This window comes from Salvelinus alpinus, chromosome 5 (assembly GCF_045679555.1).
Source record: "Salvelinus alpinus chromosome 5, SLU_Salpinus.1, whole genome shotgun sequence".
NCBI classification, from domain to species: Eukaryota; Metazoa; Chordata; class Actinopteri; order Salmoniformes; family Salmonidae; genus Salvelinus; species Salvelinus alpinus.
This window is the reverse complement of record NC_092090.1, coordinates 52,584,457-52,610,590: the sequence shown is the minus strand read 5'-3', so window position 1 is coordinate 52,610,590 and position 26,134 is coordinate 52,584,457. Positions and strand designations below refer to the sequence as shown.

The window sequence follows — 26,134 nt, the reverse complement described above, 5'->3', positions numbered from 1 at the left end:
TTGTTAGCAAACAAAATACTATTATACTATTCGGAGTGGCTGCACGACCTTTGTTCGACCCACCCCTAAGGCCGCTTTTCCCCCATTTTGAAACCTCCTTTTAATGTATATTATTCACCCCATAGGATAATAAGCACCTTGTGTATGGCAGTCTCTAACTTTGACTAAAGTGATAGCACTCTAGGTTCAAATGCTCTTAAACAAAACACTTCAACTCCTTTAAATGCTGTGTCCACGCTTGCAGACAGTGACCCTCATTTGGAAGTGCAGATTGAGCCCAGTTTAATAGTCACCCATGGATAATATCACATCTTCTGCATTGAACCAGAACAGAACGACTTGCTCATCTGAGCACTTTTCTAGTTATCAGGCCTCATCTCCTCTGACTCCAATGACCCGGAGTCCCTGACGCCAGAGGGCCACATGCTCAGTGTTGAGCTGTGGAATTAAGGTTAGGTGGTAAGACACAGAAACTAACGGGAGCGAAATGGGGAGTCATTTCTCTTCCAGCCACAAAATGAGCAGGCAAAGGATCATCCAAGACCACAGGAGCCCCACTATCAACAGATAAGAAAAATAAATGAATACGATTGGACACTGAACTTCAGCCCTCCCTTATCCTTTACTATATGAACTCGAGACACATTTAATAGAAATTTGCGAAATCAGGAAACCCTAATATCATGCAATCTTTCAGTGAGTTAGCTGTGGTACATACTCTTTGCTTCACACTAAAAGTCAGAAAAAAATACTTTAAAATCTAAATCAAATTGTATTTGAAACAACAGGTGTAGACTAACACTGAAACACTTACTTACCGGCCCTTCTCAATAATGCAGAGAGGGAGAAAATAAAAATAATAGAAAGATAATAACACGTAATAATAAAAGTAATAACAAATACACAATGAGTAACATTGTTTATAAAACCTATGCCGTCCACATAATTTAAGCGTGAATGTCATGTAAGCAACTGAGCAAACACGTTGGAATGAATGATCACCCTGTACAACTTTGACTAAAATATGTAAAGAAAAACCAAAGGCATAACCAGGCAGATTACACAAAGACCACCAAAAATAACCACTATGGGAAACAGTTTATTTTACATCAAGTCCACAATCCTGCATAATTACAAAATAGTACAATCAAATACTTTCAAATATTTTTTTCTTTATTATCTCTTCATCAGCACAACCGTATAGAAAAATACAAAGCCCGGAGAGTAATCATTGCTCACTGATAGTGACAGTGGAAAGACAAATGTCTAACCACTGGGACGACTGCTAGAGATCTGGGAGAAAGGGGGCTCACATTTGCAAGCAAATTATATTTCGGGAGAGCTGGCAGCAGTGTGCATGACAAACTGGTGCAATTTCAGCCATGTCACAGGAGCAGGGCGATATTTGTCTCATGTTGGCAAGGGTTAGTTTCCTGCTGTACGTAGTGCTCTCAGATTTGAATCGCTAGGGGTCCAGGGGCCTCCTCTTGACAGGGCACAAATAATTACAGTACACTCTTTTCAGTGTACTCTATTATATTGCTCTTCTTATCTGTGGGCTGAGGGTGTACTTGATCAAGTAAGGTCACTGTATTTTGACCACAACACACCATTACATTGCTATTTGGAGATATGATAAATAAAGCCAATGCTAGACAACATTTTTATCTGTTCTGCAGCTTTTTGTTCATTCGGCTCTTTTTTTTTATACCCCATAGTGTCCATATACTGAAGAATGTTAAAACTACAAAGGGAAAAAAGAGAGACATTCAGAGTGTTTTTGTGTAATTGATGAGGTAAAATAAATGTACCTACATTATTCTAAACCTGCACTGAATGCCTCTGATGTCAGGATAAGGTTTGGTCTATAGGATGCAGAATATGCTTATCTAGAATAATACATGCGATCACTTTGTGTCTCCTTTACAGTGCAACTCAAACAGCACTCTTACAAACAGCTGATTTATTAACAATACATTCTTTACATAAATATGTAATTGCATTTAACTAAAAGCAAATTACAACTTTAATTACAAATGTACAGGATATCATATCCAGAGTACTGAATACAGTGGGCTAGAAAGAGGTTTTTCCCCAAAAACAATCACATATAAAAATATGTTTTGAGTAGCTCAACCGTGTCACAATTTATTTTTCCTTCTTTTTGATAATAAGAAGAGGCTATTGATGGATGTTCCATGCAGTTCCTACATGGAACACAGGTTGTGTAGGTAAGAGAGAGACAATACTACAAAACAGTACAACAAAATCCTAAAGTGAGATAAGGTTCATACAAAATCAAATCAAATTTTATTTGTCACATGCTTCGTAAACAACAGTGAAATGCAGGTCCTTTTCCAACAATGCAGAGTTAAAGATGAAGATAAACATTTGAATAAAACATTCAAATAGTGACACGAGGAATAAATACATAGTGAATAACAATAAGTAAAAATGGCTATAAACAGGGAGTACCAGTACCGAGTAAATATGCAGGGGTAAAACGTAATTGAGGTAGCTATGTACATACAGGTAGGGGTAAAGTGACTAGGCAACAGGATAGATAATAGAATGTAGGAGTAGCATATGTGGTGAGTGTGAAAGTGTGTAAGTTTGTGTGTGCGGCATCAGTCTGCATGTGTGTACATGTTATATGTGTGTGTGAGTGTGTGCACACAGTAGGTATCGTTGCTCTTTACAAGAGTCAGAAGGGAATCTGAAATTACAATTCCATTTTCAATGCTTCTCTATGAGTACAAATTTGGAATTTCAGTTTACTTCCTGAATTGAAATGGAATTTACTCCCAACCCTGGCCCTGACTTTTATCTCACCAACAAACAATATCCTAACTAACCGGTTTAACTAACAATTGGTTGAATCAAACAAACGTTCGATGAGGTGGCATTACATGTCCCACTGAAACTAACTATGGGTGGATATATTTCATTCAAGATGTAGTATAGTAGTACAGTACGTGACAACGTGTAATCATTAGTTCAAACGAATGAGTTTCTATTGGAGAAATTCAGGTGGGTCCCTCCCCGTTTTGTCCATTTAAGAACATTTTACAACAGAATCGGAATAATGAATACACCCCTGATATGATTTTGGAGTGTTTCCTGTTTCAACAGCTTAGTCTCCTGCATTGTATCAAATCCTGATAAAGGGTAGGAATGTGTGTGCTATTGAAAACACCTGTGAGTTTCTAGTGAAACTGGGCTTTGTGGTTCCCTGCAAGAGCACTAAATTGAGTGGTGTCAATAGTGACATGGTCCCGTACACAAAGGCCCTTAAGGAGTGGACTCACTTCGTGTCTCTCATAATGGGCTGCCTCACATATGAATTTCCTCTTTTACAGATACCTAAAGCAATGCATTAATAAGACAGCTTGTCAATATGACAGCGACAATGCAAAGTCATGTGCACTGGACTTTCTGACAGCTCTTTGAAGACGTATTATGCAGTTCTAAACACTAGACAGGACATGTCGGGATGATTGTGTTCTGTATAAAGTTGTTGGGCTACAAGAGACGTAATACTGGCCAGTAAAAAAATCAAGTTGTAAATTGGCCACTGCTTATAACAAACTGGTAGTTCTATCAATAAGTGTACAAAACAATAGAAACAACTTCCTAATACTGAGATGCACCCCCTGAGATGCCCTCAGAACAGCCTCAATTCATGGACTCCACAAGGTGTCAAAAGCATTCCACAGGCCCATGTTGACTTCCAATCCTTCCCACAGTTGTGTCAAGTTGCCTGGATGTCCTTTGGGTGGAGGACAATTCTTGATACACACGGGAAACTGTTCAGCGTGAGCACACTCCAGTGTGCCTGGCACCTATTACCATACCCCATTCAAAGGCAATTAAAATGTTTTGTCTTGCCCATTCACCCTCTGAATGGCACACACACACAATCCATGTTTCAATTGTCTCCAGGCTTAAAAATCCTTAAATCTCCTCCAATGTATCGACACGGGTTGAAGTGGATTTAACAGGTGACGTCAGTAAGGGATCACAGCTTTCACCTGGATAGTCGGTCATGGAAAGACATTAGATGTGTTCCTAATGTTTGTACACTCAGTGTGTCTCAATAACATGTACAGTGTTAGTATATTAAAGTATATTTTAATGAGAATGAATGGAACTGTTAAAGAAAATAAACAAGCTCTCCTCAAAAACTATCATGTGGTGCGCATGGAATGTGTATGAAGCACCGTAGTAACTGAAAACTCCTTTGTGCACAGTACAAAGACAAGGCCTGTCAGCCACGTGATATGCACAACGACTACACCATTTCAAAACATCACAACCAACACTGAGATACATTCCTTTATTAGAATTAAAGTACTCAAACATTTGCGGCACGGGAATGTAAAGTCAAAAGAAAATGCTTTCAAATTAAACAATACAACAAAAAAAATCAATTAAAGAAATCATCAACCATTGCACATTAGGTGGCAATTATTAAATGCACAAATCATTCTGGTAGTAAATAAGACAGAGTAGTAGTGTTTGATCAATCAGGGAGTGCGAAGTCCCTGGCTTATCACAGTCCTCGTGCGGTTAATCTCTCAATAGAAATGGGACAGGTGCTTCTTTCAGGTGAAATCATAGGGTAAACAGAGCAATTCTCCACCAAAATGAAGTGGTTTTATTATGCATGTCAAAAGGTGTATTTTGTTTCTCCATGCATTCTCTTGAAGGCGTGATCTGGACGTAAACATAAGAAAATGTGTGATCATCAGATAGGGGTGCTATGGTTGGCAAAAACGCAGGCAAGGCGGGCCATCCAGTTATTATGCGATAGCTTTGGCTTCGGGTAAGAACGCCTCCCAATACTTTATCAGCTGTGGAGCAGAAGGGAAAATACAGCGAGAATCCAATTAGCTACATGACCATGCGTCAGACTTTTAAGGTTATCCTTAGGAAAATGAAGTTCATGAATGTCTATGGTCAGTAAAAAAAAAATCTAACAGCAAAACATTAGGTAGTATTAGGCCCATATGTTTATTTCCCTTTCAAATAGTATATTTAGGAAGTATATTATTTCAAAGTATGTTTTCAGACATATGTATAGTATACTGCCACACAACGCACTTTTCTGATGCTAATACTTGGCGCATATTTTATTCGAAGTTGAGTATTATGCTAATTAGATAGTATGTAGAATTCTGGGAAAACATGCAAGATAATCACTGAATTGTCAACATATTTTAATACATTTCATTATGAAACATAAATTATGACATTTGTTACAAGTGGTGTGTGTGTGTGTGTGTGTAGTTATGTCATTTTACTCTCCCACTACACTACCAATAGGAATCCAAACCCAGATATGCTGTACCTGCTGTTGTGTTTGCACAAGCGACTCCAGGTATTGAATAATGACAACTTTGAAGTCCTTCACCCTTTCTTTCTGTAACAAGAGAGACATGGTCACAGGTCAGACTAAATAACATTATGATGAGAACACATACGGTCAGTGTAATAAATCACTATCAAAACTCTCATAATACTGCAGTAAAAAATATAAATATATATTTTAGTTAGGGCTGTCCTGATATCACAAATCAACAAGTAGGTGTTTATGGAAACATCAAACTACCAATAAGGGTAAACATTTGTACTTGTCTTATTTCTAAACTTTATTTTAACAGGCCCCTCCCATCCACATGATGCCCATATTCTGGGGCGAAACCAAATACTTAAAAGATATTTTATCGTGTTCATCATACCTCGAATCGGCTCACTTCTTTTCGAATGGTTTTGGAAATCAGCTCAAAGTCTTTTTCACCTTGCTGGACCTTCCCCTCCAACTGCAAAGACAAAATGACAAGTTCTCTCCACTAAGAAAGTCCACAGTCCAAAACAAGTACACAAGTGTACAGATGTATTCTACACTGGTGTACTAGATTTATACACTAACCTGTTGCATAATTAACTGTTACTGGTCAGTTACTACTGTATACATTTTCCATTAGTCAATTGCATTTGAAAAAAAAAATGTAAAAGGTATTAAGTAATTACTAGTAATGAGGATAGACAAATTCTCAGGAGTTATGGGGTAAAGTAAACTCACTATTCACTGGAGATGATTGACAATACCAAGTTAATGGTGAAGCAATGAATATTAAGTTGGCGTAAAAAAAGTAATAATTTCAGACAAGCCCATTTTTACGCTTGCAAATACGAAACAGTCCTGTTCGTATAGATAGTGTAAGACAGTCACATGAAGCAGTTTGCACAATGCTGTGCCAATTTGCACAGTCCATTTATATATTCAGTTTATTAGGTTTTCAACCCTCACTTTGTCAAATCCTCATCCCCTAGTCCAGCATTTCCCAAACTCGGTCCTTGGGACCACAAGGAGTGCATGTTTAGTTTTTTTGCCCTAATACTACAGACAATTCAAATAAAAAAAACTTGATGATTAGTAGATTATTTGAATCTGCTGTGTAATGCTGGGGGGAAAAAACTAAAACGTGCACCCCTTGGGGTCCCGAGGACAGAGTTTGGGAAACCCTGCCCTAGTCCCAAAGTGATCACTTGTCTATTGATATCATTATAAGTTTCAAATGAACCAGCCAAACTTAGTCTTTTGACAAAGATGATCCATGTGACACTAGATAGGCACTCCAATGGGTGCAGTTTAGTGGTGAAATGGAGGGAACTGTAAGTGATGAAGAAAAGTAAATAAAAAAAGCCAAGCCCAGGGTCCTACCTCCTCAATCTCCTTGGTAGAGGCATGGCAGGGAAAATGCAGAAATTAAAGAGGCTGAAAATGTTTTGTTCTTAAAATAATTCAACCATGAACCCACTGTTGCCAAACACAGGTGAACTATAGAGGAATGGCATTCCACTGATCAAAGCAAACGGTTAGTAGGGTAGTAGCCGTTACAAGAGTCACCCTGGTTAGCATGCAATGCCCAAGACAGAAAGGGGAGATATTCAACTTAAAAAACAACCCCTATGTGAACATCTCCAGTAGCATGCGTTATGACAAAAATGTCTGGATTAATCTACCACCCCCCCGAATCTTATTGTCCTTAGTGTAATACTTATTATTGACCAGAGGGGGCAGTATGGTTCAAGATTTGGTAAATTAAAAAGTACATGGATAATACAAAAATATATGTTTTATTGTCACATACACAGGATAGGTGCAGTGAAATGTGTTGTTTTACAGGATCAGCCATGGTAGCAGGGCCCCCCTGGAGCAAATTATGGTTAAGTGCCTTGCTCAAGGGTACAGACAGATTTTTCACCTTGTCTGTTACAAACATCCTAAGCAAAGTATTTCTTAGGTTTCTCATATTTATTGCAAACATTTACTATGTTTAAAATAAAGTGTGAAGTATGTGCCTACAATTCAGAAGCGTTTTAACAATTGAATCGATGGCAATACACATAGGGAGAAGTAGCAGGAGAGGAAAAGGAGAGAAAAAATAGTGTTCTCATAAAGCTAATGACATTTAAGTTGAGTAGCGGAACGTGTAATGATGGCCTAATTGTAAGCAATGTCAAATATGATCATATTCAAATTAGCAATATTAGCTAACGCTAATCATTTGTGACCCTTTGAACCAGTTTTTCCAAGCTGATGCCCAAATAACGGATCTAGAGATGAATGCCAAAATAAACTCAAGTAATTGTTTTACCAAAACAACTGACACACTAAGGTTGGCTTGCTATTCCAAATCAAGGAGAGCAACTGGGGTTAACATGCTTCATTCAAGTTTAACACCCCTTCAGGAGTACCTGAATTTCCAGTCAGTAATGGAATGTGAAATAAAGCTTTAGAGGTGAATTTAATTAAGCTTATGTTTTGGGTTAAACTCCGCTTGATTGAGTAGCATCCAGATACTATTCTCAACACCATTTTAATGTTGTCAAAGTGAAAACTAACTTCTTGAATACATTTTTACATTTTGTAACTAACTACACTGAACAAAAATATAAAAACGCAACATGCAACAACGTCAAAGATTTTACAGAGTTACAGTTCAAATAAATTCATTAGGCCCTAATCTATGGAGTTCACATGACTGGAAAACAGATATGCATCTGTTGGTCACAGATACATTTACACAGATACAAGTAGGGGCATGGCTCAGAAAACCAGTCAGTATCTTGTGTGCCCACCATTTGCCTCATGAGGGCGATACATCTCCTTTGCATAGACTTGATCAGGCTGTTGATTGTGGCCAGTGGAATGTTGTCCCACTCCTCTTCAATGGCTGTGCGAAGTTGCTGGATAATGGCGGGAACTGGCACACGCTGTCGTACACGTCGATCCAGAGCATCCCAAACATGCTCAATGGGTGACATGTCTGGTGAGTATACAGACCATGGAAGAACTGGGACATTTTCAACTTCCAGGAATGTGTACAGATCCTTGCTACATGGCGCCAAGCATTATCATGCTAAAACATGAAGTGATGACGGCGGATGAATGGCACGACAATGGGCCTCAGAATCTCGTCACGGTATCTCTGTGCATTCAAACTGCCATCGATAAAATGCAATTGTGTTCGTTGTCCGTAGCTTATGCCTGCCCATACCATAACCCCACCATGTAGCACTCTGTTCACATTAGCAAACCGCTCGCCCACACGACCCCGGTACAGTTGAAACTGGGATTAATCCGTGAAGAGCACACTTGTCAAAGGTGAGCATTTGCCCAATGAAGTCGGCAACGATGCCGGACTATAGTCAGGTCAAGACCCCGGTGAGGACAACGAGCACGCAGATGAGTTTCCCTGAGATGGTTTCTGACCGTTTATGCAGAATTTCTTCAGTTTTGCAATCCCAAAGTGTCATCAGCTGTCTGGGTGACTGGTCTCAGATGATCCCGCAGGTGAAGAAGCCAGATGTGGAGGTCCTGGGCTGGCGTGGTTACACATGGTCTGCGGTTGTGAGGCCGGTTGGATGTACTGCCATATTCTCGAAAACGATGTTGGAGGCAGCTTATGGTAGAGAAATTAACATGGTAGAGAAATTCAATTATGGTAGAGAAATTAAATTCTCTGGCAACAGCTCTAGTGGACATTCCTGTAGTCAGCATGCCAATTACACGCTCCTTCAAAAGAAATCTGTAGCATTGTGTTGTGTGACAAAACGGCACATTTTAGAGTGGCCTTTTATTGTCCCCTGCACAAGGTGCACCTGTGCAATGATCATGATGTTTAATCAGCTTCTTGATATGCCACACCTGTCAGGTGGATGATTATTGGCAAAAGAGGAATGCTCACTAACAGGGATGTAAACAAATTTGTGCAAACAATTTGAGAGAAATAAGCTTTTTGTGAAATGGAACATTTCTGGGATCTTTTATTTCAGCTCATGAAACATGGGGGCAACACTTTACATGTTGCGTTTATGTTTTTGTTCTGGGTGTCCTGCCACTATATAGCTGCCCTCCCTTGCAATTCTATCCAGCCTATTTGAGCACACGTATCATTAAAACATCCGTTTGCTTGTTAGTGAGGTGCCCTTTTCTCTTACCTCTTTGATTTCGTCCTGAGCCTGCTGTAGCTTGTCAGGCTTGTTTGCGAACTGGAGTTTGGACTCAGCCTCACGCTTCTTCTGCAGCAAGAGCTGAGTGTCCTGCCACTTGGACCAAGTCTTCATCCGGTGGTCAAATACACCCTACGGAAAGAGAAAAAGCATACGTTTAGGTTCACTGCTAACCTCACATTAAAAGGAATCGAAATGGGAATGTGCCTTTATTACAACAGCCAAGGCAAAATGTTGTAAAGCAGAATTAGGGCCAGCAACAAGGTTTATAGTAGTAGAAGGCTGGTGTGTAAGTTATTTTACTCTAGGTGAAATTCAACAACAGAAAACATTGGAAATGTATTGCATATAATGAAGCCTTGGTAAGGGTATACATTCATAGGACTGTGCTAGGTGTCCAATGATCAAAAAAGGAAGGTGATACGCACATCCTAAACTTGAGAATATCGGTATGGGCAAAAAAATAATACAGATAAAGAAATGAGGCCCACACGGAATATATCTGTTCCTCAGAGCTTTATTCCAGCACAGTGGTACCGGTCTCCAGTGAATACCTTGACTGCAGTGATGAGACGTACATAGTCCCCCAGCAGCTCGGAGAACAGGTAGAAATCAGCGTAAGCCTGGTCCTGGTGCAGCTGGTCGATCTTCTCCTCCACCTCGGCCAACTGCGACAAGGCCCGCGACAGAGCTGTGTGGTCCTCGGAGTTCCCCAGCATGGCTGCCGACTTGGCGAAGGATGCCGTGTTTACCGACAGCTCTGAAGATGAGGAGAGAAACGAAGAGAAAGTGATCATGACATTGTTTAGAAAGAGAGTAGGTTCAAAGGTGAAGAATTGAAAGTGGTCCAATTTAAATGGTTCACAAAAAATGTGCAAGACAATTAAAAAGGTCCAATGCAGCCATTATTATCTCAATCAAATAATCTCTGGCTAACAATTACGTTTTAAATTAAAACAAATCAAATATAAACAAAAACAGCTTCTTAGCAAAGAGCAATTTCTCAAGCAAGAATTTCGGTAGGACTGTCTCGGAGTGGTCTGAGTGGGGAGGGGAAAACGCTTTTTTGTTGGTCTATTAACTGGTAACTCCACCAGGCAGGCCAAAACTCCATCCCGCCAAAACAAACTGAAATTTCAGGCAGTCTTTTCAAACAGTTCTTACACTAAAACGGGTATTATCAAACTTTTAAAAATGTACAGTATCATTCTAACCTCAGTGTGGAAATATACAGTATATAAAACACAGGAAATCACGTTTTTGACTGCACTGGGCCTTTAACAAAATAACAACATTGTTCATTTGAGAATTGTATTATAAATGGAAATTGTTTGATAATTGTAACACAAGACATTGTCCAGAATTAGACAGCACACGATATACAGTTGAAGTCAGAAGTTTACATACACTAAGGTTGAAGTCATTAAAACTTGTTTTTCAACCACTCCACAGACTTCTTGTTAACAAACTATAGTTTTGGCAAGTCGGTTAGGACATCTACTTTGTGCATGACACAAGTAATTTTTCAAACAATTGTTAACTGACAGATGATTTAACTTATTTCACTTATAATTCACTGTATCACAATTCCAGTGGGTCAGAAGTTTACATACACTATGTTGACTGTGCCTTTAAACAGCTTGGAAAAATACAGAAAATGATGTCACGGCTTTAGAAGCTTCTGATAGGCTAATTGACATAATTTGAGTCAATTGGAGGTGTACCTGTGGATGTATTTCAAGTCCTACCTTCAAACTCAGTGCCTCTTTGCTTGACATCATAGGAAAATCAACATACATTAGCCAAGACTTCAGAAAAAAAAATTGTAGACCTCCACAAGTCTGGTTCATCCTTGGGAGCAATTTCCAAATGCCTGAAGGTATCACATTAATCTGTACAAACAATATTATCTATATCCACAATAAAAACGAGTCCTATATTGACATAACCTGAAAGGCCGCTCAGCAAGGAAGAAGACACTGCTCCAAAACCGCCATAAAAAAGCCAAACTACGGTTTGCAACTGCACATGGGGACAAAGAGCGTACTTTTTGGGGAAATGTCCACTGGTCTGATGAAACAAAAATAGAACTGTTTGGCCATAATGACCATCTTTACGTTTGGAGGGAAAAGGGGGAGGCTTGCAAGCCGAAGAACACCATCCCAACCATGAAGCACGGGGGTGGCAGCATCATGTTGTGGGGGTGCTTTGCAGCAGGAGGGACTGGTGCACTTCACAAAACAGATGGCATCATGAGGGAGGAGATTTATGTGGATATATTGAAGCAACATCTCATTACATCAGTCAGGAAGTTAAAGCTTGGTCACAAATGGGTCTTCCAAATGGACAATGACCCCAAGCATACTTCCAAAGTTGTGGCAAAATGGCTTAAGGACAACAAAAGTTGAGCAAGGAGGCCCAAGTTAAACAAAGATATTGGAGTGGCCATCACAAAGCCCTTACATCAATCCTATAGAACATTTGTGGGTAAAAATTTAAAAGCGTGTTTGAGCAAGGAGGCCTACAAACCTGACTCAGTTACACCAGCTCTATCAGGAGGAATGGGCCAAAATTCACCCAACTTATTGTGGGAAGCTTGTGGAAGGCTACCCGAAACGTTTGACCCAAGTTAAACAATTTGAAGGCTGTGCTACCAAATACTAATTGAGTGTATGTAAACTTCTGACCCACTGGGAATGTGATGAAAGAAATAAAAGCTGAAATAAATCACTCTCTCTCTACTATTATTCTGACATTTCACATTCTTAAAATAAAGTGGTGATCCTAACTGACCTAAGACAGGGAATTTTTACAAGGAGTAAATGTCAGGAATTGTGAAAAACTGAGTTTAAATGTATTTGGCTAAGGTGTATTTAAACCTCCGACTTCAACTGTAGTATATTAAATATACATTATAGGAAGAATTTTACTGTCAGTTTGTGAAAAAGCACTACACGCGGTGCAATCATGTTTTGGAGTAATTGCAGTTGCAGATATTTTACGCACTGCGTGTGCATTTAAAAGAGCAGGATGTGGCCTTATATGTCTAGAGTATGTCTCTAAACTGGGGCTCAGGGTCAGGACTCATGGAAGGATTACCTTTCCGGTGGCAGACCAGACACTCCACACTAGCATGCAGTTTTCTGAGTTGCAAGTCGAGGTTCTCAAACTGCTGGTGCTTCTCCTCAAACCACTGTTGACACTCACAGAAATAAAGTCAAGCTGAAACATAATACAGTTTCTCCACAGAATTAAAATTATAATAGTATGAATAAGTAATGATAGTAACTGTGTATGTTTTCAAAAGATTTGGATTATTGATTAATAAATAAATGTACACATTAAAATGGAAATAATTTTTACATACTGAGTCACCCTGTGCGAGATGCTAGGTTTACATTCAACACATTGACGGTGCCAGCTTTCCAATGCCAAAAACGCTTTGACAGTTTACATTTGAATGACAAGTGTATCAAAATAAAGGCAGTTAATAAATTGCAAAGGAGTGGAAAATAAAAATAATATAGCTTTTCCCAGTAAGGAAGGAAAGGACCACCCCCCGAGCAGCACCTGGCTTGTGCCTCTACTTCTTTTCACTCGCACAATCTTAGAATTCAAGTGGAAAGCCTCATTAATTCGTCTCATTATTCAAGTCCAAAAATCAGCCCTTACCGCATCCGATTCATTCATCTTGATTGTCATTTTGTTGACAGCGTCGGCAGCTTTGTTTACCATCCTCAATATTCCGGCCCCACTCAGCGCCTGGGTGCTAACCGCTCTCGGCAGCTGGGATAAAATGACAAATAAGTGCAAACAAACCGGTTAACAGGCTAGGGCTCCGACCCAATCCCAGAGGGAGCCCAGCGCCAGGAGCTGTGTGGGGTTTTCTCCACTCCCATACATTTCAATGTTGTTAGAATCTAATTTAATCCATTTACTGGGAAAACTCTCAGAGGAACAATGGGCAAAAATAGCTTTCAATTGCTTTCAGCCATTTATCCTTCTTTTCTACAGTGGCATTTCATTACAACTGGATTAATACAGTAATGTCATGGGAACATATTGCTGTGACACTGGCTATTTTCAAAACAAAGGTCACATATGTTCTTGAGCTTATCCCAAACTATTTTCAGAAGTTGGCTTTATTAAAGGATAGTGAAATAGGGGAAAAATATCACCACAAAATAACAAAAATTTGCTTTTTTAAATTCATTCTCAAATTGGGTGTTGTTCAATTGGGTGTCGTACACAGATTGAGATTAAACGCTACCTCTGAACTCTCCAGGAACATCATTACATCCGGATCCTTCAGCAGGATGGGATGTTTCACTGTTCTCATCAGATACCTATTGAGCACAAAAGAAAAGGTTACATTGTGTATATAAGTCATTACCATGCTCAGTGCAAAGGTAACAATTCATGAAAAAATATTAAATAAATACAGTAGGGCTAGGAATTGCCAGGGACCTCACAATACCATATCACGATATGTGGTCCTGTGTGGCTCAGTTGGTAGAGCATGGTGCTTGCAACACCAGGGTTGTGGGTTCATTTCCCACGGGAGACCAGTATGAAAAAAATACAAAAATGTATGCACTCACTACAGTACGTCGCTCTGGATAAGAGCGACTGTTAAACTACATGAATGTAAATGTAATTAGGTGCCAATACGATATGTATTTTGATTCTCACAATTCTATATGTATTGCAATTTGATGTTCCAAACAGATTGCTCTCTATATGTCTGCTGCAGAGAGATGAAAGCACATGAGAAAATTCGTTTTGATCCTTCATGGCAATAAAAAAAGTGCTTAAAACATGGCTCACCATTTAAAAAGGAAGATGGAGAACAAGCTATCTATAGGATAAAAAACACCAGAGTTTTGGCGCAGGTACAGCAGACTAGTGTTAGCTAACGGTACCTGGCAAAAATAAATCGTTTTTTATTTTTTTCCAAAATCGGTACGTGGAGACAAAATATCGATATAATAGCATCCAGAATAATATTGCGATATGAACCTATCACTCAGATAAAAAATACATTTTCAAAATTGTCATCCAATTCAAATGGGCTTTGGTAAAAAAACAAAACACACATTCAGACATTATATATATATATATATATATATATATATATATATATATATATATATATATATATATATACATACATACATACACACATACATATACACACATATATATATACACACACAGTTGAAGTTGGAAGTTTACATACACCTTAGCCAAATATATTTAAACAACTCCTGACATGTAATCCAAGTAAGAATTCCCTGTCTTAGGTCAGTTAGGATCACCACTTTACTTTAAGAATGTGAAATGTCAGAATAATAGGGAATGATTTATTTCAGCTTTTATTTATTTCATCACATTCCCCAGTGGTTCAGAAATTGACATAGACTCAATTAGTATTTGGTAGCATTGCCTTCAAATTGTTTAACTTGGGTCAAACGTTACTGGTAGCCTTCCACAAGCTTCCCACAATAATTTGGGTGAATTTTGGCCCATTCCTCCTGACAGAGCTGGTGTAACCGAGTCAGGTTTGTAGGCCTCCTTGCTCGAACACGCTTATTCAGCTCTGCCCACACATTTTCTATGGGATTGACGTCAGGGCTTTGTGATGGCCACTCCAATACCTTGACTTTGTTGTCCATTTTGCCACAACTTTTGAAGTATGCTTGGGGTCATTGTCTATTTGGAAGACCCATTCACGACCAAGCTTTAACTTCCTGACTGATGTCTTGAGATGTTGCTTCAATATACCCACAATTTTCCTCCCTCATGACACCATCTATTTTATGAAGTGCAGCAGTCCCTCCTGCAGCAAAGCACCCTCACAACATGATGCTGCCACCCCCGTGCTTCACGGTTGGGATGGTGTTCTCCCCCTTTTTCCTCCAAACATAACAATGGTCATTATGGCCAAACAGTTCTATTTTAGTTTCATCAGACCAGAGAACATTTCTCCAAAAAGTACAATCTTTGTCCCCATGTGCAGTTACAAACTGTAGTCTGGATTTTTTTATGGCGGTTTTGGAGCAGTGGCTTCTTCCTTGCTGAGTGGCCTTTCAGGTTATGTCAATATAGGACTTGTTTTACTGTGGATATACACTGCTCAAAAAAATAAAGGGAACACTTAAACAACACAATGTAACTCCAAGTCAATCACACTTCTGTGAAATCAAACTGTCCACTTAGGAAGCAACACTGATTGACAATAAATTTCACATGCTGTTGTGCAAATGGAATAGACAACAGATGGAAATTAGAGGCAATTAGCAAGACACCCCCAATAAAGGAGTGGTTCTGCAGGTGGTGACCACAGACCACTTCTCAGTTCCTATGCTTCCTGGCTGATGTTTTGGTCACTTTTGAATGCTGGCGGTGCTTTCACTCTAGTGGTAGCATGAGACGGAGTCTACAACCCACACAAGTGGCTCAGGTAGTGCAGCTCATCCAGGATGGCACATCAATGCGAGCTGTGGCAAGAAGGTTTGCTGTGTCTGTCAGCGTAGTGTCCAGAGCATGGAGGCGCTACCAGGAGACAGGCCAGTACATCAGGAGACGTGGAGGAGGCCGTAGGAGGGCAACAACCCAGCAGCAGGACCGCTACCTCCGCCTTTGTGCAAGGAGGAGCACTGCAAAATGACCTCCAGCAGGCCACAAATGTGCATGTGTCTGCTCAAACGGTCAGAAACAGACTCCATGAGGGTGGTATGAGGGCCCGACGTCCACAGGTGGGGGTTGTGCTTACAGCCAAACACCGTGGAGGACGTTTGGCATTTGCCAGAGAACACCAAGATTGGTAAATTCGCCACTGGCGCCCTGTGCTCTTCACAGATGAAAGCAGGTTCACACTGAGCACATGAGCACATGTGACAGACGTGACAGAGTCTGGAGACGCTGTGGAGAACGTTCTGCTGCCTGCAACATCCTCCAGCATGACCGGTTTGGCGGTGGGTCAGTCATGGTGTGGGGTGGCATTTCTTTGGGGGGCCGCACAGCCCTCCATGTGCTCGCCAGAGGTAGCCTGACTGCCATTAGGTACCGAGATGAGATCCTCAGACCCCTTGTGAGACCATATGCTGGTGCGGTTGGCCCTGGGTTCCTCCTAATGCAAGACAATGCTAGACCTCATGTGGCTGGAGTGTGTCAGCAGTTCCTGCAAGAGGAAGGCATTGATGCTATGGACTGGCCCGCCCATTCCCCAGACCTGAATCCAATTGAGCACATCTGGGACATCATGTCTCGCTCCATCCACCAACGCCACGTTGCACCACAGACTGTCCAGGAGTTGGCGGATGCTTTAGTCCAGGTCTGGGAGGAGATCCCTCAGGAGACCATCCGCCACCTCATCAGGAGCATGCCCAGGCATTGTAGGGAGGTCATACAGGCACGTGGAGGCCACACACACTACTGAGCCTCATTTTGACTTGTTTTAAGGACATTACATCAAAGTTGGATCAGCCTGTAGTGTGGTTTTCCACTTTAATTTTGAGTGTGACTCCAAATCCAGACCTCCATGAGTTTGTAAATTTGATTTCCATTGATAATTTTTGTGTGATTTTGTTATCAGCACATTCAACTATGTAAAGAAAAAAGTATTTAATAAGAATATTTCATTCTTTCAGATCTAGGATGTGTTATTTTAGTGGTTTTTTTTGAGCAGTGTAGATACTTTTGTACCTGTTTCCTCCAGCATCTTCACAAGGTCCTTTGCTGTTGTTCTGGGATTGATTTGCACTTTTCGCACCAAAGTACGCTCATCTCTAGGAAACAGAACGCGTCTCCTTCCTGAGCGGTATAATGGCTGCGTGGTCCCATGGTGTTTATAATAGCATACTATTGTTTGTACAGATGAACGTGGTACCTTCAGGCATTTGGAAATTGCTCCAAAAGATGAACCAGACTAGTTTTTTCTGAGGTCTTGGCTGATTTCTGTTGATTTTCCCATGATGTCAAGCAAAGAGGCACTGAATTTGAAGGTAGGCCTTGAAATACATCCACAGGTACACCTCCAATTGACTCAAATTATGTCAATTGACTCAAATTATGTCAATTAGCCTATCAGAAGCTTCTAAAGCCATGATGACATTTTCTGGAATTTTCCAAGCTGTTTAAAGGCACAGTCAACATAGTGTATGTAAACTTCTGAACCACTGGAATTGTGATGCAGTGAATTATAAGTGAAATAATCTGTCTGTAAACAATTGTTGAAAAAATGTATTGTGTCATGCACAAAGTAGATGTCCTAACCGACTTGCCAAAACTATAGTTTGTTAACAAGAAATTTGTGGAGTGGTTGAAAACGAGTTTTAATGACTCCAACCTAAGTGTATGTAAACTTCCGACTTCAACTGTATATATCTTCCGCCCATTGACTGACGTGAAGGTCAGCGTTTACAAGTGGGCAGGGTGTCAGCTTTATACACCTCACTGTTAAAGAACCTAAATCCTGATAGCCAAAACAATTAATTTGAAGTAAGTTATTTTAATGGATATATATTAAAATAACTTATTTTACAATTAAAATTAATTGTTTTGGCCATCAGGATTCAGTTCTTTAACAGTGAGGTGTATAAATCTGACACCCTGTCCACTTGTAAACGCTGACCTTCATGTCAGTCAATGGGCAGATGATAAAAAGGGCAGAGAAATGTCAGGGCCTCACTTAACGTAAATATTTATTCGATTCATCAGAATGGGCTAAAACCAGGGATGGGGCAGCAGTAGTCATCCTCGGGCTGAACACCGAAAATGTTGGACAGCTCTGTCCAGAGAATACGGTGTGAAGCTCGGGAGGAAAGCACCATCCCCACCCCCCCCCCCCCATTCGTGTGTTGACAGCCTCGAATCCCTGGAGCGCTGTGATAATTATTTACCTAATATTTCTAGGTTAACCTTTCAAGCCACAAAAGACCAGAACAAGAATGCTCTTTAGACTGAAGGGGCTTTTCACGTAAACGTTTTGTGTAAGACATGAGAGCTGTCTCGTCTGACAAGTAGGGCATTAAATGAGCTGCGTGGCGAGGATCATTCTCTGTTGGAGGACGGGCGTGGATGTATGATGTAACGATCGCCAAAACAAATGAAACAGCAGAATAATGATTTGATGTAATGGTTACATGTTTGCAGTAGGTCTGAAGTTCTGAAAAACTACTGATTTTGAGAAGGGTTTCTTGTATGTTCATAGATACCTTTCTAAGGCTGATCTTCTCTTCTCGACAAATTCTGCAGAAGACAAATCCTCTTTCCCAACTTTGACCTTAGTCATTCCTGCAGATGAAGACATATACAAATGTTTACACACAGTCATTCCTGTAGATGAACAACGTTGCCCAGGCAAAATGACTGCCCTCTTTACACACTACTGTAGGAAATATCAGCTCCGCTGATTCAATTCAATTCACATCCATGCAGATTTCACTCACCCACAATGCTTTTCTCTGGAGCGGGAGGGACTATGTATCCTATATGCAGGTACTTGGAGGCTAGTTTGCTGTGCAAGCCTAGAAAGTCACTAAACCTCCTCCTTACAGTGGTTTCATTCTTGCTGAAAATGGTCATAGAGGTCTAGAAGAAGGAGGAAGAAGACGATGACAAGGCAAGAGTGGAAAACGTCATTTTTTTTGTTGTTGTTGAATTTTACCTCCTTTTCTCCCCAATTTCGTGGTATCCAATTGTTAGTAGTTACTATCTTGTCTCATCGCTACAACTCCCGTACGGGCTCGGGAGAGACGAAGGTCGAAAGCCATGCGTCCTCCGAAACACAACCCAACCAAGCCGCACTGCTTCTTAACACAGCGCGCATCCAACCCGGAAGCCAACCGCACCAACGTGTCGGAGGAAAAACCGTGCACCTGGCGACCTGGTTAGCGCGCACTGCGCCTGGCCCGCCACAGGAGTCACTAGTGCGCGATGAGACAAGGATATCCCTACCGGCCAAACCCTCCCTAACCCGGACGACGCTAGGCCAATTGTGCGTCGCCCCACGGACCTCCCGGTCGCGGCCGGCTGCGAACCCAGAGTTAGCACTGCGATGCAGTGCCCTAGACCACTGCGCCACCCGGGAGGCCGTCATTTTTCTTTTTAAACTTATCATAAATAATACAACTTATTATGTACAGTGCATTCGGAAAGTATTCAGACCCATTCATTTTTGTCACGTTACAGCCTTATTCTAAAATGGATTCAATTGTTTTTTCCCCCTACACACACACAATACCCTATAATGACAAAGCAAAACAGGTTTAGACATTTTTGCATTTATACAAATAAAAAAAAACTGAAATATTACATTTACATAAGAATTCAGACTCTTTACGCAGTACTTCGTTGAAGCACCTTTGGCAGCGATTACAGCATCAAGTCTTTTTGGGCATGACGCTACAAGCTTGGCACACCTGTATTTGGGGAGTTTGTCCCATTGTTCTCTGCAGATCCTCTCAAGCTGTCAGGTTGGATGGGGAGCATTGCTGCACAACTATTTTCAGGTCACTCCAGTGATGTTTGATCGGGTTCAAGTCAGGGCTCTTGCGGAGTCACTCAAGGACATTCAGAGACTTGTCCTGAAGCCACTACAGAGTTGTCTTGGCTGTGTGCTTAGGGTCGTTGTCCTGTTGGAAGGTGAACCTTTGCCTCAGTCTGAGGTCCTGAGCCCTCTGGAGCAGGTTTTCATCAAAGATCTCTCTGTACTTTTCTCTGTTCATCTTTGCCTTGATCCTGACTAGTTTCCCAGTCCCTGCCGCTGAAAAACATCCCCACAGCATGATGCTGCCACCACCATGCTTCACCGTAGGGATGGTGCCAGGTTTCCTCCAGACGTGACACTTGGCATTCAGGCCAAAGAGTTCGATCTTGGTTTCATCAGACCAGAGAATCTTGTTTCTCATGGTCAGAGTCTTTAGGTGCCTTTTGGCAAACTCCTAGCGGGCTGTCATGTGTCTTTTACTGAGGAGTGGCTTCCGTCTGGCCACTACCATAAAGGCCTGATTGGTGGCGTGCTGCAGAGACAGTTGTCCTTTTGGAAGATTCTCTCATCTCCACAGAGGAACTCCAGAGCTCTGACAGAGTGACCATGGTCACCTCCCTGACCAAGGCCCTTCTTCGCAGATTGTTCAGTTTACCGGGCGGCCAGCTCAATCAAGAGTCTTAGTGGTTCCAAACTTCTTCCATTTAAGAATAATGGAGGCCACTGTGTTCTTGAAGACCTTCAATGCTGCAGAAATGTTTTGGTACCCTTCCCCAGATCTTTGCCGCGACACAATCCTGTCTCAGAACTCTACGGACAATTCCTTCGACCTCATGGCTTGGTTTTTCCTCTGACATGCACTGTCAACTGTGGGACCTTATATAGACAGGTGTGTGCCTTTCCAAATCATGTGCAATCAATTGAATTTACCACAGGTGGACTCCAATCAAGTTGCAGAAACATCTCAAGGATGATCAATGGAAACAGGATGCATCTGAGCTCAATTTCGAGTCTCATAGCAAAGGGTCTGAATATTTATGTAAATAAGGTATTTCTGTAAAAAAAAAAAAAAATCTTCTTAAAACCTGTTTTCACTTCGTCAATATGGGGTACTGTGTGTAGATTGCTGAGTATTTAAAAAAAATCTGTTTTAGAGTAAGGCTGTAACTTAACAAAATATGGAAAAAGTCAAGGGGTCTGAATACTTTCCGAAGGTACTGTATATTATTATGTCGGAAAAAGTCAGTTATCAATTCTTCTGTGCTGGTTAAAAAAACATTTTCATTCAATAGGTTTTGGTTACACTTGTAATATCCGTGCCCATATGGAAATTCTGTAAGAGTAATATATATATGCCAATTATTTGATGGTCCGATCGCATTCTGTCTCCTATCAAAACTTTTTAAAACTTTTGGTGCCAGCGAGATTGACATGAGAAAGACGACTAGCTTGACTAATCCTCCTCCATGTATATCTCACTAGGTCAGGATATTTCAGCCTCCATATTTCCACTAGTTCCACTAGTTCCAATATATCCATGATATTTGTGATTTCCTTAAGAGCATAAGGGTGATAGTTTGTAGTGTGATTTCCTTTACGGTCCATTGAGGTATTTAAAACCCTATTACAATCTCCCACCATAACAATAGAGTCTTGTATTGCATGTAGGCTTGATAAATTATTATATGTATTTTCAAAGAAGCGTAGATCATCATTATTCAGACCATATAGATTAATGAGCCAAATCTGCCCAAAAACATATTTAAAAGAATCCACCCATTCATTAATAATAAAAACTTAACACAAATATACTTATTGTACAGGTACTAAAAAAAAATGGAATCACTTTGTTGTCTTGAGTCACCTCATGATACAGTTTACAAATAATAACTACAGCGATATCAAATATGGGCACTAAAACCATGCCTATTAACACTGTCAATCTATTTGTTGCCTTCTGACCTAACATAAAGTATACCCCACTCAAAGTGTGGATACGAATGTGCAGTACATGTGTATAATCTTAATCAACTTCAACGGTAACTTTCCCTGGTAACTTTTTGGGGAAAGTTACCAGAATTTTGCAACCCTACTCTGAACTTGTCCCAAGTGCTTAAAAAAAAAGTTGAATATGAAGATATTTTCCTTACCTTTGTAGTTACTTTGTATCCCATGTAAGCATTCATTCCATCCCCTTAAAGAAGAAACATAAATATTAGCGTAAACCAAAGTCACGACATTGGTTTAACTATTCCCTCCTCGATACAACAGCATTGTCGCTCATTTTCTATTTGAGAGGATAATACAATCTATATCATAAGTATTCACCCCCTTGGATTTTTTCAAATTTTGTTGAGTTACAAAATGGGATTGATGTGGATTTAATTGTTTCCCCCCCCTCACTGACCTACACAAAATGCTGCATTAATGTCAACTTGAAAAGAAAATTATATAAATTAATAATAATAATAATTATAATGTCTTCACCCCCTTTGTTATGGCAAGCCTAAAACACAGGAGTCAAAATTTGCTTAACAAGTCACAATGTTGCATTGACTCACTCGGTGTGCAATAATAGGGGTTAACATGATTTATTTATGACTACCCCCTCTCTGTACCCCACACTTACAATTATCTGTAAGGTCCCTCAATTGAGTAGTGTATTTCAAGAACAGATTCAATCACAAAGAAGAGGGAGCTTTTCCAATGCCCCGCAAAGAAGGGCACCGATTGGCAGAAGGGTAAAAATAGAAAAAGCAGACAAGGAATATCCCTTTGAGCATGGTAAATGTATTAATTTGGCTTTACATGGTCATCAATATACCCAGTCACTATAAAGACACAGGCGTCCCTCCTAACAGAGTTGCCACAGAGGAAGGAAACCGCTCAGGGAGGCCAATAGTGATTTTAAAACATTTACGGTGTTTATTGGCTGTGATGGGAGAAAACTGAGGATGGATCAACAACATTGTAGTTACTTCACAATACTAACCTAAATGAGAGTGAAAAGGAAGCCTGTAGAGAAAAAAATACTCCAAAACATGCACTCTGTTTGCAACAAGGCACTAAATGTCCTAAATGTTGTATTCTGGTCAAATATAACAACACATCATTGAGTACCACTCTCTATATTTCCAAGCATAGTGGTTGCTGCATCATGTTGTGGAAATGCTTTTCATCGGCAAGGACTGGAGGAAACCTGGTTCAGTCTGCTTTCCACCAGACACTGGGAGACAAATTCATTCATTCTTTTCAGCAGGACAATAACCTAAAATCTATACTGCAGATGCTTACCAAGAAGAGAGTTCATGTTCCTGAGTAGCCTTGTTACAGTTTGACTTAAATGTACTTGGAAATATTTGGCAAGACTTGAAAATGAATGTTTATGAACAACCAACTTGACAGAGCTTGAAGAGTTAAGAAAATTATAAATGGGCAAATATTGCACAATACAGGTATGCAAACGCTCTCAGAGACTTACCAAAAAAGAATAACAGCTATAATCGCTTCCAAAAGTGTTAATAACATGTATTGACTCAGGGGAGTGAATACTTATCTAATGAAGTTAGTGTTTTATTTTTCATTAACAACAAAACATTTTTTGAATTTTTTCCCAGCCATTGCGCGAACGCTAGTTAGGATTGGCTCACAAAACCACCTCTTACTTCCTTCATATGGAACACAGAGACATAGCAATGGTATCCATGAGTTCATCTGACTCTGGGGAAATAGATAAAGGGCTTCATTGCCAAAATCCCAAAGTATCCCTTTAATATATGAATACATTAACACGGTATTAAACTTACCAACTTTTTCTGGATCGGACACTGCTATATGCATGTCAAAGGTGTCACCACTATCGTCCTCTTCAATCTACAAGGAAACAAAGTCAGAAAAATAAAATGAAAGTCGCACTTTCAACCTCTCCTTGCAGTGAACCTTTTATACTACCAATGCTTTGGAGGCTAACATTGGTGGTATAAAAAGTCCCCCTTGACCTTTGTGTTATGAGAATGCTCCATGGTGAAGTTTCCCCAAGGTACATATCTAGGATCAGCATCTCCTCCCCCAATACTAACCTTAACCATTATTTGGGAAAACCCAAAACTGGCCCAAGATCAGCGTCTAGGGCTAACTTAACCCAACTACTTACCTCATCCAGGGCTCTCTCAAACATCTCGGCGGTGCCCAGGCCCATCCTGGGGGTGAGCATAGCTGTGGGGGTGACGGGGGTGATGGCCGGAGATGGACCATCTGATAGGATGGGCTCCCTCTCTGGACTATCCAGAGAAACCTCCTCTGTTGCTTCTGAAATACAGACAAAGAATAGAAAATGACACAAACAAAACATTACACTGAGAAACACAATACAAGTGATGACTCCAAACAGAAAGGGAAACACTTGGAGAATTATGGTATTCATATACTTCTACGGTTTTACCTTCAAAGAGCGTAATACAAACACTTCAGAGTTAAACGGTTTCTTTTTAAAAGGGATAGTTATAATTTGCATTTCTCTTGTTTCAAGTCCAAAACATCTTACAATAACTTTGAGCTAAACAATGAATTTTACACTTTGGTATGATTTGGACATGAAATGTGAAAAATTGTTATATTCCATTTGACACCAATCACTTCTTGACCACACACCTTTTTATTTGAACAAAACTTAATGGACAGTTGAAGTCAGAAGTTTACATACACCTTAGCCAAATACATTTAAACTCAGTTTTTCACAATTCCTGACATTTAATCCTCGTAAAAATTCCCTGTCTTAGGTCAGTTAGGATCACCACTTTATTTTAAGAATGTGAAATGTCAGAATAATAGTAGAAAGAATTATTTATTTCAGCTTTTATTTCTTTCATCACATTCCCAGTGGGTCAGAAGTTTACATACACTCAATTAGTATTTGGAAGCATTGCCTTTAAATTGTTTAACTTGGGTCAAACGTTTTGGGTAGCCTTCCACAAGCTTCCCACAATAAGTTGGGTGAATTTTGTCCAATTCCTCCTGACAGAGCTGGTGTAACTGAGTCAGTTTTGTAGGCCTCCCTCGCACACGCTTTTTCAGCTCTGCCCACACATTTTCTATGGAATTGAGGTCAGGGCTTTGTGATGGCCACTCCAATACCTTGACTTTGTTGTCCATTTTGCCACAACTTTTGAAGTATGCTTGGGGTCATTGTCTATTTGGAAGACCCATTCACGACCAAGCTTTAACTTCCTGACTGATGTCTTGAGATGTTGCTTCAATATACCCACATCATTTTCCTCCCTCATGACGCCATCTATTTTATGAAGTGCAGCAGTCCCTCCTGCAGCAAAGCACCCTCACAACATGATGCTGCCACCCCCGTGCTTCACGGTTGGGATGGTGTTCTCCCCCTTTTTCCTCCAAACATAACAATGGTCATTATGGCCAAACAGTTCTATTTTAGTTTCATCAGACCAGAGAACATTTCTCCAAGAAGTACAATCTTTGTCCCCATGTGCAGTTACAAACTGTAGTCTGGATTTTTTTATGGCGGTTTTGGAGCAGTGGCTTCTTCCTTGCTGAGTGGCCTTTCAGGTTATGTCGATATAGGACTTGTTTTACTGTGGATATAGATACTTTTGTACCCGTTTCCTCCAGCATCTTCACAAGGTCCTTTGCTGTTGTTCTGGGATTGATTTGCACTTTTCGCACCAAAGTACGTTAATCTCTAGGAAACAGAACGCATCTCCTTCCTGAGCGGTATAATGGCTGCGTGGTCCCATGGTGTTTATAATAGCGTACTATTGTTTGTAAAGATGGTACCTTCAGGTGTTTGGCAATTGCTCCCAAGGATGAACCAGACTTGTGGAGGTCAACAATTTTTTTCTGAGGTCTTGGCTGATTTATTTAGATTTTCCCATGATGTCAAGCAAAGAGCCACTGAGTTTGAAGGTAGGCCTTGAAATACATCCACAGGTAAACCTCCAATTGACTCAAATTATGCCAATTAGCCTATCAGAAGCTTCTAAAGCCATGTCATAATTTTCTGGAATTTTCCAAGCTGTTTAAAGGCAGTCAACATAGTGTATGTAAACATCTGACCCACTGGAATTGTGATACAGTGTGAAAAGTGAAATAATCTGT

At 40.3% G+C, this 26,134-nt stretch overlaps 1 protein-coding gene across 1 annotated transcript in view; it reads right to left on the bottom strand.

Annotated features, from left to right (window-relative positions):
• Positions 1–4,321: 4,321 nt before the first annotated feature.
• The window catches only part of snx2 (sorting nexin 2), a 30,820-nt gene continuing 9,007 nt past the window's right edge, over positions 4,322–26,134 (bottom strand). Inside the window, exons 3-15 of the mRNA XM_071400081.1 lie at positions 24,168–24,322; positions 23,821–23,887; positions 22,165–22,208; positions 18,975–19,116; positions 18,741–18,819; positions 13,793–13,868; positions 13,195–13,308; positions 12,622–12,715; positions 10,077–10,282; positions 9,511–9,654; positions 5,742–5,822; positions 5,351–5,422; positions 4,322–4,853 (exon numbers count right to left, since the gene is read on the bottom strand). Coding sequence (XP_071256182.1) covers positions 4,803–4,853; positions 5,351–5,422; positions 5,742–5,822; positions 9,511–9,654; positions 10,077–10,282; positions 12,622–12,715; positions 13,195–13,308; positions 13,793–13,868; positions 18,741–18,819; positions 18,975–19,116; positions 22,165–22,208; positions 23,821–23,887; positions 24,168–24,322 — 1,325 coding nt within the window. The 3' untranslated portion in view covers positions 4,322–4,802. The remainder of the gene's footprint in view (positions 4,854–5,350; positions 5,423–5,741; positions 5,823–9,510; positions 9,655–10,076; positions 10,283–12,621; positions 12,716–13,194; positions 13,309–13,792; positions 13,869–18,740; positions 18,820–18,974; positions 19,117–22,164; positions 22,209–23,820; positions 23,888–24,167; positions 24,323–26,134) is intronic.